Source organism: Melanerpes formicivorus, unplaced genomic scaffold (assembly GCF_026170545.1).
Source record: "Melanerpes formicivorus ecotype bairdi unplaced genomic scaffold, bMelFor1.0.p_v2 SCAF_6, whole genome shotgun sequence".
Taxonomy (NCBI): domain Eukaryota; kingdom Metazoa; phylum Chordata; class Aves; order Piciformes; family Picidae; genus Melanerpes; species Melanerpes formicivorus.
Window position 1 is genome coordinate 6,206,176 of NW_027142358.1, and position 17,349 is coordinate 6,223,524.

Consider the following 17,349-nt stretch of genomic DNA (forward strand, 5'->3'; position numbering starts at 1 on the left):
ACAGTGAGGGTAATTGAGCACTGGAGCAGGCTGCCCAGAGAGGTTGTGGAGTCTCCTTCTCTGGACACATTCAAAACCTATCTGGATGCATTCCTGTGTGGACCACCCTAGGTGATCCTGCTCCGGCAAGAGGGTTGGACTGAATGATCTCTGGAGGTCTCTTCCAACCTCTTATGTACTGTGATGCTGTGAAAAGTCACTAACCTAATCAGTTTGGCAGTACACAAATATAAGCAGTCTTGGTCTCTCTGCCTCAGCCCTGCTTCAAGTCTTTACGAGTACCACAGATCTCTTAGTCAGCTGTGGGATGCTAGCCCCATATCCTTGTGCTCCTTTCAGCTTCATAAGCTCACTGAGATTTCTATGTGCAATCACAAATGCACTTCCAACCATCACATGTTATCTTGGTTTAGAGCCTGGCCAGTAGCAACATAAAGAAGCTTCCACAAGCTCACCTTGATCCTAACGCTACCCTTACAGATGAGTTCACTAAAACTCTCATGGGCAAGAAATACTTCAGTGATCTGCATAGAAATGGTTTGCATATGGCCTTTATAAATGGGCTTGATTTTTCCCTCCTCAGTCCCATTAATGCTGCAGATAGGAATTTCTCTAAACATTTACAACAAGTATTGTGTGAAATTGCTCTCTGTGGCTTTTACAGCCTATTAAGAATAGTTCTAAGAATTGCTAATGATGACAGTAATAATAAAAACAATACCAATAACAGTAGCAATAATAGTATGCCCACAAAGATTCCAAATGAAAGAGTCAGCTCTCAACAAAGCTGATACATAATATTCAGTGAGGTAACTCACTTCCTACAATCTTCATCAGAAGACTACAGAGATATAAGCATAGCACCTTAGATTTTAAAGGCAACTTTCATCTCAAAAGAAAGCATTGATTTATAAAGCAAATAGGCTAAATCCACAGCTACTTGAAACTGCTCAACTCCATTGATTTCAATGAAGGCAATGATCTGCAGATTTATTAGAGCTCAGAACTGTTTCTCTGCATGTATGTGTATGTGTCTGCACACATGTGGTTGTAAAGCAGCACACATTGGGCACAACACAAAATGTCACAGAAAACCACAATGTTAACCAACACAGAAAGTGTTTAGCCAGGGGGTGGCATTTCCCCAGAGGGATGGTCATGGCAGCCTTAGAATCATAAAATCATAGGATCATAGAAAATGTTAGGGTTGGAAGGCACCTCAAGGATCATCTAGTTCCAACACCCCTGCCATGGGCAGGGACACCTCACACTAGATCAGATTGCTCAGAGCCACATCCAGCCTGGCCTCAAAAGCTGCCAGGGATGGGGCTTCTACCACCTCCCTGGGCAACCTGTGCCAGTGTCTCACCACCCTCATGGTGAACTTCCAATCTGAATCTACCCATTTCTATTTTTGTTCCATTCCCCCTAGTCCTGTCATTACTTGAGACCCTAAAAAGTCCCTCCCCAGCTTTCTTGTAGGCCCCCTTAAGATACTGGAAGGCCACATTAAGGTTTCCCCAGAGCCTTCTCTTCTACAGACTTAATAGCCCCAACTCTTTCAGTCTGTCTCCATAGGAGGGGTGCTCCAGCCCTCTGATCATCCTTGTGGCCCTTCTCTGGCCATGTTCCAGCACATCCAGATCATTGTAATAGGAACTCCAGAAGTGGGCACAGTACTCCAGGTGGGGTCTCACCAGAGTGGAGTATAGTGAGTCTTGTGAAAAGGCTCACAGGTATATCACATGCTGTTATGATTTACTCTTTGCAAAAATAGGGACAATATTTACAGATAGCAAGACTTCAGATAGGTAAGGCAGGAGCAAAGAGCCCACATGGCTGCCACGGCCTCCCCTTTATAGTCTTGCTGGACAGGAAGGGGGAGCAGAACAGACCAATGTAGGCCCAGGGGACCCCTACTCCCAGGAGGAAGAAACCACGTCCACCTGGATTAGGTTTCTTTTGTCCCCTGGGGGAGGCAGGGCTCTCACCACCCAACCCCAGGATGGTCTAACCCAGCACACAGATGCACAGATATAGTCTTCTACACAAACATGTACTACACTTTTATAAAGAAAAAAGTCAAAGCAAAGGCATGGTTTTTAAGTGAAGTTAAAACTAGTAACCCTACCAGAACTTAGACCACCTCTACTCCCCCGAAAAACCTCAAAAACTATCTGTGCCATAAGCATGGATATTGCCAACCTGGTCTATTCTATCCTATCCTATCCTATCCTATCCTATCCTATCCTATCCTATCCTATCCTATCCTATCCTATCCTATCCTATCCTATCCTATCCTATCCTATCCTATCCTATCCTATCCTACCCTACCCTATCCTATCCTATACTATCCTTATTCTATTCTTATTCTGGTCCAGCACTGTCTGAGAAACAAAGAGTACTGCTCCTATGAAAGATAGCCATGATTACTTCTCCTGGCCTTCCTAGGACACTTTAGCACAGGCAATATAGATGAGCTATACAGGAGTTGGCTGCACCTTCCTCACCCTCCCAAGACTACAGCATTCTTCTGGATTTAGAAGGGGTATAATTATTTTTCACAAGAAGCTGGGAGGAGGCATGGGCTGGACAGCTGGCCCAAACTAGCCAAAGGAACATTGGATACCATATGACAGTCATGCTCAACATATAAGTGGGGAGTTGGCTGAAGGGAGGGAGGATTGCAGCTCTGGAACTAGCTGGGCTTTGAGTTCCAGGTGGTGAGCAACTTCATTGTGCATCACTTTATACATTCTTTCATTAAATTGTTATTAATAATGTTCTCTTTGTCCTATTAAACTATTCTTAAGTCACAAAGTTTTACCTTTTGTTCCAATTCTCACCCCCACCATACCAAGGGGAGGAGGGAAAGAGTGGCCACGGAATGCTTAGTGCTGGAGTTAAACCACAACAAGCACTAACACACTGCTTCTGTCATGGCACAGACAGCAAAGAAGCCAGCTCAGACAACTCTTTGCCAGAAGAGGATTTTCCCAAAGGACTTTTCTTGCAGCATAGGTGATCTCAACTGCAAGTACAGACCACTCCTCACCGCTGTTGCTTCTGCTGATGTAAGTCTGTTTTTTTGACTGGCATACCAACATCAATCACACAACCCAGTCAGAGTAAGTTCAGATCACTAGCAAAAAATGCCCAGAACACACTACTGTTATCTGATCCAAGCTTCTTCAGAAAATGATGGCAAACAAGCTCAGCAGTCTGCTCTCTGTCACTACCTGAGACACCAGCAATGAGATTCACCTACTCATTTCTGCCATGTAAATAGGTAGATTGACTGAAGCCCAGAAAAAAAATACACCAGGCCTGAATCTTTTTTTCTCTTGCAAGTAGTGAAAATCTGTAGGAATTTTAGGGGCAGAAAGCAGGAAAGGCAAACCAATCCTAAGGCAAAATACATAGTGCATCTCCTGTCCCTGAGCTGGGACAACTCAGTGTCAGATATGATTAACCGAAGGTGCTGCCCTTCAAAACAACTGCAGCTATCCCTCAGTTTAAGGCATTTTATCTACCTTGCTTTCTGATCATTTTCAAAAAACTGTTCCAGCCAGGTCAGAGAAAACACAGGTAAGAAGACATTTCTGCAAGCAATGAAGGCATCTACTCCTTGCCTTGCTCAGAATCCCAGAGCAGAGTGCTCTGATCTGCTTTATGCAAGAGGTTGGATGACTCTTTGAAGGTGCCTTTGAACTTCAAAGGTTCCCACTCTCCCCTGGTTTTTAAAATCAGATACAGTCCTGCTCTTGGGCCAACATTACTCCACCAGTTTCAATAGCCTTACATAGCACTTCAGCGCTTTTGGAAAGAGGAAGACATAAGCACCGATGTGGCTTCATCTAGCCAAGGCATGAAAACCTCCACAGACAGTGATACCACAGCTTCTCTGTGACCTAACCAGGGCTATACCACTCTGCAGAGAAGCAGATTTACCTACTGTTCAACTGAACTCCCAAGCTACAGACTGGAACCATCTCTCCTTGGGACCATCTTCCTCTGCCACTACTAAAGAGTATGGCTTCATGATTTTTTTTGGCCACATGACATGTGGACAGTCCACATGATGGTCTGTCACTAACAGCAAAAGCTATAGAACAGCACCATGCCTTCATGCAACACTGCCCAATGCTGCACTGCACATCATGAGGCTCACAATGCATTTGGGGATCTCCAAGCATACCTCCTGCCGTCACATTTTAAAAGAGTTAGGAAGTGCTATACTTACGTCATTATCTGAGTCTCTATGCCAGGGTCTACAAGGGATCCATCCACAAAAAGCGGTGTTGATGTGAAACTGTATTTACTCCAGGATCTTCCCTCATCAAAGCTCAGCCTGGAATAGAAACAGACAAGATTTATACACATAAAAAGGCTTATTTTAGAGCAACTGCAGCAATTAAATATTGGCTCAGGTCTGCAAGCTCCAGTAGCTAGATTTATAGACAAGCACCAATCTTTGCCATTTCCCAGCCCACTAATTCATGCTCGTGGTGTACTGTGAAGGATCAAAGCCTTAGAAAGTATAAACAATGACAATAAGAACATGGATAGACTTGATCCAGCTGTACATCAGACCTCAAAGGATCAAAGGGGCACTGCCAAGTCCTAGTTTTGGATGTGCAACAGTACTTGGCATGAGGCATCACTCAGAGCATGAACAGCCCTGGCCTGAACACATGAAAATTGCTGTCAACACCGTGAGACATTTCAACCCATGCATATATCAATGCCATATGGCATTAGCTACAATCTTTCCAGCCCTTTTAATAATTTTTTGTTTATATGTCATCTCAGAGGTGATGACATTTTTCTTTAATTTACAGAGAGGAGGAGGATGGAGGCCGAACAGAGACACAGTCAGTGGTTAGCCTGGGTGCTCTTTGCCTGCACAGTTGCAAAGCAAAGTTGTATGCTAGTTAAAATTAAAGCAATTCCCTTCTTGGAGGCTGAGCATGTTCACACTGTTAGTGACAAGCCAGTGGCTTTGATCAGCTGTCCGTACCCACAACCACTGTGTGCCTTACTTTGTTTTTATCAAGGAGCACGTGTATCCTAACGAAGCTGACAGGAACTTGGGTGAATTACGGTTAGTACAACAGACTTCTAGATTAGCAGAGGAGGGTTAGCAAACCCTGCTCTCAGCTGTGCCCCAGCAACCTCTCTGTCTCTAACAACTGTGAAGGAGTAGGTGAATGAACAGTCTAAGGGACCATATCATCATACAGTCTGGGTCAGGTCTCTGGTGGCTTTTGCCTAAGTGACCCCTCTCAGCTTCCCTCATGGCCTCCCCCCACGCCATCCATGGGCCAGGAGCTCCACTGACACCACAGGAGTGACAGGATCTAGCTCTACCATAGGCCTGCCTGGCCATGAGTGTATCATGCAGGCTGATATCTCAAGCCTGGCCTCAGTCCATCCCTTGTCCCCAGCGCTGAAGCTGCTCCTGGCTGCACTGCTCCTAGCTGGGGATGAGCCCTGGATGTAAGATCCTACCCTGCTGTCCCAAGGATCATGGTCAGCTCTCATCTTCCCGGCCCGCAGTGAGCTACTAGCTCTCACATCTCTGTGCCAGCCTGTTGCCACAACAGTGCAGCAAACAGCCAGAGGAGAGTGTGCACACCCAGTGAGCTACCAGCCCTCACATCTCTCTGCCAGCCTGTTGCCACAACAGTGCAGCAACCAGCCAGAGGAGGGTGTGCACACCCAGCTGCGACTGCAGTAGGAAAGGCAGGCAACCTGGAGGCTGTCAGCATCCAGCTCCCAGAGCTGCTGCCCAGGAGCAATTCTGAAAACAATCAGTGAAGACTCTTGCTGCTCCCAGACTGTCCACACAACTGCTCTCACAAAACTTCTGCCCAGAATTACAGGTCCAAATTATACCAGCAAAGGAAGAACAAACCTAGAAACACAGAGGTTTACTGGCTACAAAATTATTTGACCCTTTCCCAGCTGTGTTGTTAAAGAATCCTCTGTAATTCTGTGAGCTACTTGGGCTGTGAAGGCTGAGAAATTACTCTCCAAGGGCATTACCAAAGAGATAATCATGGCACAAGCTTCTTCTCTGAATAGCAGGAAATACTTGCCCTTTAAAAATGAGTGTAAAAAACTTTTCCTTATTTTCTAGGCAAAGAAAACTTGGGGAGGATACTCATGTGTGTACATACCTGCATCTGAGAATAGAATAGAATAGAATAGAATAGAATAGAATAGAATAGAATAGAATAGAATAGAATAGAATAGAATAGAATAGAATAGAATAGAATAGAATAGAATAGAATAGACCAGGTTGGATGAGATCAACCCATCATCCAACACCATCTAATCAACTAAACCATGGCATCAAGGACCCCATCAAGTCTCTTCCGAAGTGCCTCCAATGATGGCAACTCCACCACCTCCCCGGGCAGCACATTCCAATGGGCAATCACTCTTTCTATGAAGAACTTCTTCCTAACATCCAGCCTAAACCTACCCTGGCACAGCTTGAGACTGTGTCCTCTTGTTCTGGTGTTGGTTGCCTGGGAGAAGAGAGCAGCCCCTGCCACTCTACAACTTCCCTTCAGGTAGTTGTAGAGAGCAATAAGGTCTCCCCTGAGCCTCCTCCTCTCCAGGCAAAGAGCCTAGCACCTGGATTTGTCCAAAAGGTTCTTGCTGGAAATTGAATCCTCTCAGGGACACTACCTGAGATGCCACCAAAGGACCAGGAGGCCAATGCAATATATATTACAAACAATGGTGCACACCGTTCTCAGATCTCTAGCACAAAAAGCCAAGGCTTGCAACCACCATTCCCTTACTATCTGCCTCCCACAGCACTTAGCAAAACACCTTCATCTGACTCTCAATGCAAATCTGCCAGAATAGGAAGCTGATTACAGACCAAAGACAGAAAGCTAAAAGTACCACCGCATACAAAATGATTATCTGCCTTACATTTGTTTTTTTAATGTATGTATCTTCACATATACCTGTGCATTTGTATGCTATTCTGCTTGCATGCTTATCTAAACAGCATTTCAGTTTCTGGGGAGCAGCATGCTTCATTAGCTTAGCTAAAGTTTCCTCGGCTCTTCAATTATCCACACCTCTTTTCTCCAGGATGAAACTTACTGTACAATGTCTCAGCCTGAGCACTAATAGATATATATGCACCCTTTAATCTAGGCTACTCCTGCCCATAAAACAGGTGCCTGCAATATGAAGTAAATTCCAAAGGCCCTAAGGGTAAAATTTGTAATTAATAGAATGGGTGAGGCACTCATAGTACTGTGCATGCCATTCCACAAGACCTAGTGAAAAGGGAGAACATCTGAAAGGAAACTTTGCACAGTGAACAAAGGCAAATGGGACTCTCAGCTCCAATTGAAAGTCAACCTGTGACAAAATTAAGAGGGCACAGTCTCAAGCTGCACCAGGGGAAGTTTAGGCTTGAGGTGAGGAGAAAGTTCTTCACAGAGAGAGTTGTTAGCCATTGGAATGGGCTGCCCAGGGAGGTGGTGGAGTCACCTGGAGGTGTTTAAGAGGGGACTGGACATGGCACTTGGTGCCATGGTTTAGTAGTCATGAGGTGTTGGGTGACAGGTTGGACTTGATGATCTTTGAGGTATTTTCCAACCTTATTGATTCTATGAAAAGCTTTCCCAATATCTGCATAAAGGCACTTGCATGTAATGGGCTTTTTACATTCAAAAGGCCTTCACAAGGTAAGACACCACTAAAACAGTTACACCTGAGTTGCATAATAAAGTAAGAAATGTTTGCTACATGACTTGAAGCTCTTTCAATAAGTGGCTCACCCTTCACTCTTTCAGAGCCAGACTTGCCACAGTCTGATGTATCTACTGCTGGTGACACCTCCCCTGGGCTAACACATACTTCTGCCTTGGTTTGGACTAAAGACATTGACATGGTATTGATATCCTCTTTCCTGAGGGTACTTCAGACATAGTTGCAACTACTGAGTTACCTATCAGAGGCAAATGTTTGTGGTCACACAATAATGCATTCTAACCATATAGAGAAGGTTGGAGTCTGCTGGAAAAATCATTATGGATCTACCCTGCTATTACTCGCTTCTGTATGTTTGGTTGTGGAGGCTGTTGGCAAGAGAAAGCTAGCCTAGACTAACCCCTGGCCCTGACTCAGCAAACTAATGTATATTAAATTATGACTGAAACTTGCTTATGATAAATCAGTCTGTTTCCTGAACACTAGAAAGCAAGATAAATATTGCAACTCCCACTGTAGATACAATGGCTTGCTTGCAATTCCACACAAAGGCACAGACCTCTTAGAGAACACTTTACTCCCCTATCTTAGAAAAATTAAAATGCCTAAGGAATATGAGCCTGCAGTTAAAAATCCACTATTGCACCAAGACTCAAGTAGTTGTTTCCTTAGCTCTGGTGGTAAAAAATATGCTCAAAGGGAACATATTCAAACTTCAACAGAAATACATGGTGTAGTCATCCCAGAGTTGTTTGTCAGGTCAGGAATATGAAGTCCAAAAGCTTTCCATATTGAAAAAGTGGTCATTAATGTTCTTAAAGTACATCTATGGAACATTAGCTTATGATGTATAAAGACAGCCTGTCTTGAGGTCTCCAGCCACTAAATGATGGTAATTTAACTGAAGCATTTTGTACAATAATGACTCAGGTAGAGGAGACTTTAACACCTCATCACTGCTGCCAAACATCACTGCTTTATTTTCCTGTTTGACTGAAGGCCACATTTCCTGTTCTGACTGAAGAGCATGAGATTGAGATGTGCTTAGCACCATCAAGATGAGGGATGACTTATTCTCGCAGACAGGAACACAAACCTTGTCTCTGAAGGATATTTCTAAGTAATTCATTTCTGAACAATATTAGAAGCTGTGCAGGTCACTCTGTTAGCCATGCCCTTCTTTCACTCAAGACTAGAGGCTCAAGGTGATGCTAATACATCCATTTTCTGCAAACAAAATTAGTTCTCAATTTCAGAATGACTGTCTCCAATGTTGCTCTGGGGCAGGAGTGAGAGGGACAAAGGCAAAGGAAAGGATAATTTTGAGCAGTACTTAGACTGTTATAAGCCATTTATATCAAAACAGTATTTTTAACTGAGAAATCATTTTGCCCTATTCTACCTCAAATCCTATTCAGTTGCCATTGCTGCATTTCTGGAGACTGACAAAGGAATCTATGGGACACAGCAATCTTAGCAACATATCTGTTGTCCTTACCAACTCATATTGCCCTCTTCTCTTCCTCCCTTTAACTGTCTTACCAGCTTAATACTAAGTTCTCTGAAGAAAAAGCAGAAGTGAGGACACATCCTTTAAGAAATATCTCAAGGAAAGAGGAGGACTTCTTGCTCATTGTATATATGTGTCTGCTGGAAAGAACCCCACCTGAAGTCTCATAGTATGTTAGTGTAAAGAGTAATTTATACAATCCCTACCCTTCTATAGTTCTGAGAAATACGTAGGTGAGCTATTAGAGTTATAAAATGGTACAGTAATCATCACATTAATCAGCAAAATCAACATGACACTTAAACCCAGGTAAGAATCATCTCATTTGCTCTTTTTGTAGCAGATGTCAACCACATGATGCAAGAGGTATTAGTCTCTGTCAATTAGTCTCTGTCAATTTATTCCTGTCAGGATACCTTCTCAAAGTAACAAGTTTCCTTACCACATGTGTCGGATTGGCACAGATGTGTGCTTCATAGCCACCAGAGCCCCTCCCCAGTCTAGGAACCACACATGGTATTCCTCCTCAAAGATCTGCAAACAAATCAGTTACTGCATGAGTGCTCCACTCCACTGGGAAAGGAAGATGCAGAGAATGGTAAAAGGCTCCCTGGTTTCCTTTTCTCTGCAAAACATACCTGTCTCCAGGAATTTCCACCATCAGAAGAGATGAACACACCAATGTCAGTGTAGGAAAGCTCAGAACCAATATTGCCTGCAACACAATTAAGCATCAGACATTCTTATAAGGAGATAGAACTGAATTTTTCCAAGAAATGAAAATTACTTGGCCTGACCATTGCTTTTTTGCTGCTCTTGATTGTGTTCTCATCTAAAACAAACACCAGAGCCAGGTGGCAACATCCATTTACAAGAGCTGAGCCATTTGAAAATTGGCACAGGGGAGAAACAGTATTTTTTGCTTATTTTCCCATGGACAGCATTGTCTATAATCACAAGTCACTAAAGGCAGGCCTTTGCTGGGCAAGGACCTACGTACCCCCAAATCTGCGTGTCAAAGCCCATGCCCACTTGTCTGCATACAAATCATCAAAATGGCAGCAGAAGAGTGGCCACTGACCCCAGCTACCAGGTGTTTCATTCCATACTCATTCCACTCCAAACTTGGTAGTCCTTGTGCTCTGGCTGGTTAGTTCCATCTATGTGAACTGCCAGTCTATTTCAAGGGTAAGTTTATTACCTCTGTGAAAGCCAGACCCCACTGAAGCCCATGACTATGGGCTCAGAAAATCAGTTTGATTTAACTGATTGTGGAACCTGCAGTCAGATAAACAAAGTTGCTTCCTAGGTTTGCAATTAATGAGGATTATGATGTAATAAAATAAAAGTTCTACTAGAAGGAAATCTTATTTGTTTAGGTAGGCACCTGGGGGCAGGAATGGCTCAGAGAGCAATGGGTGTGTGCGTGTGTGTGTCAAATCACTCTGCAGCAGAGAGGTAGAGACCGGACCAAACAGTGTTCTAGACAATGTTGATTGTTCTCATTAACCTAGTTGTCCCAGATTGTGAGTTTAAAGTTACTAGTTACTTGGTATCATTCTTAATTTTAATCTTTTCATTCTCATTAGGATGGAAACTGTTCTGCTGATAGCCTTATAGGATGAACAAAGCTGCCTTCATTATGTATTATGGAATGGACATGTCACACATCAAACCCGGGCAAAGAAAAGCTCAGACATCAACCCCAACCACATATAGGGAAAACAGCAAAATATCATTTGAAGACACTAGCTCAGAGCTTGAAACAGAGGTGTTTTTCAAGGTCCCTCATCTGAGATGGCAGAAAGAACCTCAGATCTTACAGTGATCAACATAAATACAGAGTAAATAATGATTTGGACTAAATCCCCAGCCCTCTGGACCCTCTGAGCATCCACCACTAATTGCAATAGGGAGATGACCAATAGCTGCAAAGTTTGCACAAGCCTTGAATAGACCCTAACAGCTTATTCCCCACACTGCCCTGAGCTCAGCATCTTCCTTCTGCTTCCAGAGTTAAAATTCCCACAAGCACCACGCTCACTGAATAATGCAGGTCTGTTCTAAATTAATTTCTTCTCACCTCCCCACTTCCCAAAGAACCCAGTGATTCAGGGAAAAACTACCACAGTTAAGGAATTGCTTTTTCCGCTGGTCTGTCAGAGTGCCTTCAATCAGTGCTAGGTGGTATCAACATCTGTCCCATAGAAAGAAGGCAGATGTAGCACTGACAGATACTCCATCAGAAGGCCTCCCAGTGCTAATGGCCTACCACCACCATATTGTGGTCAAATCCATGACTTCTTTATTCAAAGCCTATGATTTTTTTTACCCAGCAAGCCACTCTTACACCTGCCAAATGAGACTTGTTTCTAAAGCAGGTATAATTTCCTTGTAAGGAAGAAAGAACTAATACTTTTTCATCAAAAGCAGCAAAGGGAGAGCTGCCCCTCTTACACATCTGTAGTATCAAAAAAAAACACAATACAAACATGCTAATTAAAATGTTCATTCCATTTCTAACATTCAGTGCTGGAAAATGAGAAATTCAAACCCAGATGCATAATGATGCCTTCCTGTCACCATTATCACAGTATCACAGTATATCAGAGGTTGTAAGGGACCTCAGGAGAACATTGGGTCCAACTCCCCTGCTAAAGCAGGATCACATTGTGGAATCATGGATTATTATTAATATGGATTATGGAATCCCATTAGCCATATTGTTTTGACAACTGTGTTTCAAAAGAAAAAACAATAAAAAAAGTCTGACTCAGGAAGGCAGGACAATTCAAGGAAGATTTTTCCATCAGTGCTTAGGATGTAGGAAACATCACACACTCCATCCACCTCATCTTCTTCCCTGACACCATCAAGAGTGACTAGCTGATTTAGGTGAATGTACGGGAAAAGCCTGCGATGGGCAATCATGTAGAAAGACAGTCAATAGAGACATCCAGCTGCACAAGCATAAGAATACTCTGCCAGTACAAAGGTCTGTTTAGCCCAATGTCTTATCATGAGAGGAAATTCTCAAGAATTAAAAACTGTCTTAAAAGCAAAAATGTTAAGTTTTGTGTCTTCATCTTTCAAATACCAGAAGTGGAAAGCTAGCCTTCCCAACAGAGATTTCCAGATTGTGGTAAGGAAAGAGATTTAAAAAGCAAGGTTTTGTTGCTATCACTTCTTTCTGTCCGTTTGTCTGTGCAAATTTGCTCTACTAATTTCTTCATTCTCTCCATTTAGTTTTTCAGCTACACAGATTCAAACCCCACCAAATGTAAGTGATTCCCAAACAAATCAAGAGGATTTGGCACCTGTTCATTTAGATACTAAAAAAATAATTCTTCCCTTTACAAGATTCTACCTCTGTCCTCATACCGAGAGTCCAAGTTTCCAATCATTGCTGGAAGTGTACCACTGTAAATCAAAGAGACACAGAGTGTTTGAGCAGCCAATGCCTGTCAGGATAAATTGCAATGATTCTCTTGGAATACATTCACCAACACAGTAAGAGGTTCCTGTTGTGAAACTGGTTAGTGGAAACAGATGTGTATATTCCCAATAGGTTAAGCTTTCCATTGTACAAAGCAAGGCAGAAATTATATTCTGCCTTTTAAAGGTTAATTGTTAGGATGGGAAAGCATTCATCCAATGTACTGGCAGCTTGATAAGGATCTAATTTACTAACAGTTTAGATCAACATCTAAAGTTTCACTGTCCTGATGCCTCTATTTGCTTCCTAAAAGGTTAAAGAAAAAAAAACACAACAAACCAACTTTGCAATCACAGCATCCTGCTTGATCCTAGGCATCCATCTAGCAAGTGTGATCTGCCAGGAATGATGACTCCACTTGGCTATGCATAGGAAGATCTGGAGGTTTAAATCAAGTTATTTCATCCCATTTGGCCTGGATCAGTGAACTTGAAACCACATGGTGTTTCCCTTGTTGATATAATAAATGTCATGAAGGGAACCTGCAGCTTCTGGCTTTGTCTGGCAGGCACATGGAAGCACAGAAGGACATGAGAATAGAAATGGCTGGGGAAAAAAACCCAGTGTAAATTCACGTAGGCAATATGCTAACATGACATACATTCAAGCCAATGCTAGGCTGAAAGGAGATAAACTGAGCCTTACAAAGAACCCTTAAGCCATCTGCACATATTTGCGCACATGTAGGAACCTCCCTGTAAAAAGCCTACGTACTCCAGGGGCCAGCTTTCAATGGCACCAGCTATTCAGGAAGCTCTTAGCCCAGCAGCTCCCATTGAAGCCGTAGCAGTTCTGAGTTTGGTTGGTAACCCCACCCATCCTAATTATGCTGCATGCTGTGTGCACATAGGTCCTGTGATGGCTGTCAGATTATTTGCAGTGGGTCAGCCACTGCCACCATGAAGCACTGTACCAGGTTGCCATTAAAACACTGTGACCTGCCACACTGTTTTGCAGAAACCCCCACAATAACAACGATCCACACACAGTGTTGATGAAGTGCTGCTAGTCTTGGAGCAATACAGTGTTGAATGCAGGTGCTGTGCACAAGACAGGCATTTGTGAAGTCCAGGCTTCACCTCACAGGCTTTGTGACAACTGCAATTTTTCCTCAAAAGCTGGAATGTATTGATACCACCTCCTAGGAGCATAGCCATGATTACAGGGCCTATTCACTGCAGCAAATGGCTGGACACCTACTTCAGTGGTGTCAAGTGAGAGGACTTAATGCTGATTGGTAATGTAATGTAGTAATGCCCAACCTTTCAAGAGTGGGCTTAGCCCTGCATATGGGTTCTTGTAGAGCAACAAACAGCTGATAGGCACTACCTTTTTTGAAGTTAGGGACTGAATGCCTTCTCCTAGCCCAAAGGAAATTTGAGTTAATGTGAATTAGCTCAGCACATACTGAAATAGAGATGAAAGCTTTTACATCAACAGGAAACACCTTGAATACTCTCAGGCTCCCAGTGAGTGAGGCATGGGTGAATGTCAAGAAGCACTTGTGTTCTTACCTGTTGCCACCAGCAGACCAGGAGCTGTCTCTTTGCTGGAAATGCTTCCTGAAGTATAAGGATTCTCTGAGAGTTGCAGATGTAAGTGCAGTGAGCAAAATGGCTGTTAACAAGAAACAAGCAAAAGGCAGAGGCTTTAACATGCAACAAGTTGACAACTGCACACATGCTTCTGAAAAAGACCCCTCTGTTCTTAACACTGTTAGAAATAGCAGCATATGATCATTTTCTGAATAAGTATCACAAAAGTAGCTGAGAGGGGGAGGAAAAAAAAAGTGCTGCATTACAAGCAAGCAAATCTGCACTTGTTTTTACCAATTACCTGATCTAGAGGACTTTTTTTCCCCAAAACATTCTTATTCTGACTTAAGTTCCACTAAAATGTCCAAGAAAGATGGTCAGAAATTTTCCTTAAAAATTATGAAGCTACAGAAAGAGAAATCTACTTAACTTCATTAACACCCAGCAGGTCAAGAGGAAAGAAAGCACAGGAAGACTTTTGTTAAACCAGTGACTAAAATAAGCCATTCAGAGGGTTCAGTTGTGCTGTGGAAAAGGTCTGCCACTCACCAGCTGGCAAACTACAGGATCCCCTCTTAAATTGGTGTCTGGTGCCTGCAGCAAACGCCAGTCTCTGCCCTTGTTGTAGGTAATGAAAGTCTTGATTTGATCATCTACCTTCCTGTTAGCCAGGAATATGCCTTTGATCCCTGCTACCTAGGAAAAATGGAGAGAGATGAAAAAAAATACATCGGAAGAACCAGCCAAAAGTAAAGCCCATGTGAGCACCCACGGAAGCGGAAGGTCTCTGGAAAAGCAATAGTAAACTCTATCCAGACTTAGGAGACTGTGAATGGCACAGTTGAAAGGCCTCATGAAGTTTTTCTCTCTGTAATAAAATGCCAAGAATGCCCACTGAGGAAATCCTGAGAAAATAGGCCATGTTTGGATTTCTTTGAGCACTTGGTGACAATGCACCATGCCACATGAGCTCTGAGCTTGAGGCTGTGGTCTGCCCCACTCTCTCCTCAGGTTGCCCCAACATGGGAAGCAGCAGGTCACATCAGAAGCAGTGTAAGGCTTCTTATGTTGGTCTTCTTTTTTGTTTTGCTTTGGTTTTAATCTTACATGAAAGATGGAAGTCCTGAATATGCTGGAACGCTGATGTTTTGAAAACTTAATTTCTTCACTTTCCCTTCCATTCTCAAATTCTGTCAAAATTGTTGTTCCAAATGTTTTGATTTTTGTCAGCAGAAATCATTCCAGCAGAATATGGTCCTGTCAAAATGTCCCCAGGAAGATTTCATGTTGAGTCTGGTCTCTGCTGCACAGCTGTGAAAGTGTGACAGGAAGAAGGAACTTTGCTGCAAATCTGCAGCTTTCTGACAACAGCCAGGATGCAAATCCTTCTACTCTAAAGCCCTATGAATGATGTTGCTCTTTGACTGAGCCTGTGAAGATCTCTAACAGCTGGGGAATACAGAGTGTGCCCAGGAATGGGAGTGAATGCATTTTTATTTCAGTTGGTTCATCACAACACAGAAAGGTATGAAAGGTATCTTTTTTTTTTTTTTTCTTTTCTTCCAGAACCAGGCAAATATATTTAACTAGGTAGGAATAAAATATATAGCCTCTCCTTCATATTGATCTATGTATTAGAAGCCCCAGCCCTGGGAGTTTTTAAGGCCAGGCTGGACGGCGCTCTGAGCAACCTGCTCTAGTGTGAAGTGTCCCTGCCCATGGCAGGGGGCTTGGAACTGGATGATCTTTGAGGTCCCCTTCCATCCCTGACAGTTCAGTGATTCTGTGTTATTTGTGAGTTTTCTCTCATTGCCTTTAATTACCTGGATTTTTCATTAAAAACAAACCAAAACAAAACAACCACAACAATGTCATCAAATGGGCATTATTCTGGCTTAAATAAATAATTTCTATGAGTAACTGCAAAAACCTTTCTGTATGTCACAGTAAAAGTCATCTTGCAGCCATTACTTTTAGTATGACAAGTTATTTGTTTGTTGGTGGTAAATCACTGAGCCCTGAAATTTGGCATATCAGAAGATTCAACAAACTATGACACACCAAAACCAGAATGCTCGTCAAGAAACCAGGAACTGAAACAATTGCTCTGAATGGACTGCTGTTGGCCAAGGCTGAAAGGCCTGGCAGAAGAATGAGAATGTAAGATGATTCAGGCTAGAAGTTATCAAGCTGTTACCTCTGGGAAACTGGCATCTATAAACTTTTGCTTATAAATCATAAACTGCTCAGTGCTCACACAGGTGAAATCCACACCCTGTGTGTGAGCAGGTGTCTCTAGCTGTCCAAGGGGAAAAACAGTATTTGAGTCCTTCTGTAGACATCCACATTGAGAAGGATAATGGTTTTCCCTTTTGGGAATGCCACATAGCTAACCAGTCATTAAGCTGAAAGTAGTTGTCACAGTGATAACAGAATGCACTGCATTTATTCCCATGTGAGCTGGGTCAGCAGCAAATCCAGTACATGCCTCTGGGCTGACCCCAAAGCAAACACAGATCCTGGAAGGTTGGCAGGAGATTTACACTTGCTTGAACTAGCAAGCAGTTGCTGTTCTTTGTAGGGTGACCTTTACTACATACCTCATAAAGGTCAATGATGATATTCCCCTCCAGACCTCGACTGCTTTTCACATTTTCCAAGGCCAGGGTGAAGTACACTCCCCGGGTGTCTGAGATATACAGGTTGTATGTGTCATTCTGGTTCCACTCTTGAACAGCTGCAAACACCTGATTCTCATCTGTGCTGATAATATGCATGTCCTGTTAAAAGAAGACAAAAGGCCTATTACTGAGGATCTCTCTATTTCTTTGCCCTTTGGGACATGTAGTAATTACAGTGACTTATGAAAGAATGGAGATGGAGCATGAATTATAGGTATGTTAAACAATTTTCTGTTAGAGCAAGCCAATAAATTACCACCATTGTGACTTTCCTGCATCTCATTTTTTTAATGATCATCAGCTGGGCAAAGGCTTTTTGCTGTCTTCATTTTTGGTGGCTTCAAGGAATTTCATCCACTTTCATTTTTTATTTAGAAATTT

The 17,349-nt window shown here is 42.9% G+C and overlaps 1 protein-coding gene across 1 annotated transcript in view; it reads right to left on the reverse strand.

Moving 5' to 3' along the window:
- Positions 1-17,349, reverse strand: part of SORCS3 (sortilin related VPS10 domain containing receptor 3) — a 317,082-nt gene that overhangs the window by 56,435 nt on the left and 243,298 nt on the right. Inside the window, exons 9-14 of the mRNA XM_068139414.1 lie at positions 16,888-17,067; positions 14,837-14,983; positions 14,267-14,369; positions 9,895-9,971; positions 9,699-9,790; positions 4,244-4,351 (exon numbers count right to left, since the gene is read on the reverse strand). Coding sequence (XP_067995515.1) covers positions 4,244-4,351; positions 9,699-9,790; positions 9,895-9,971; positions 14,267-14,369; positions 14,837-14,983; positions 16,888-17,067 — 707 coding nt within the window. The remainder of the gene's footprint in view (positions 1-4,243; positions 4,352-9,698; positions 9,791-9,894; positions 9,972-14,266; positions 14,370-14,836; positions 14,984-16,887; positions 17,068-17,349) is intronic.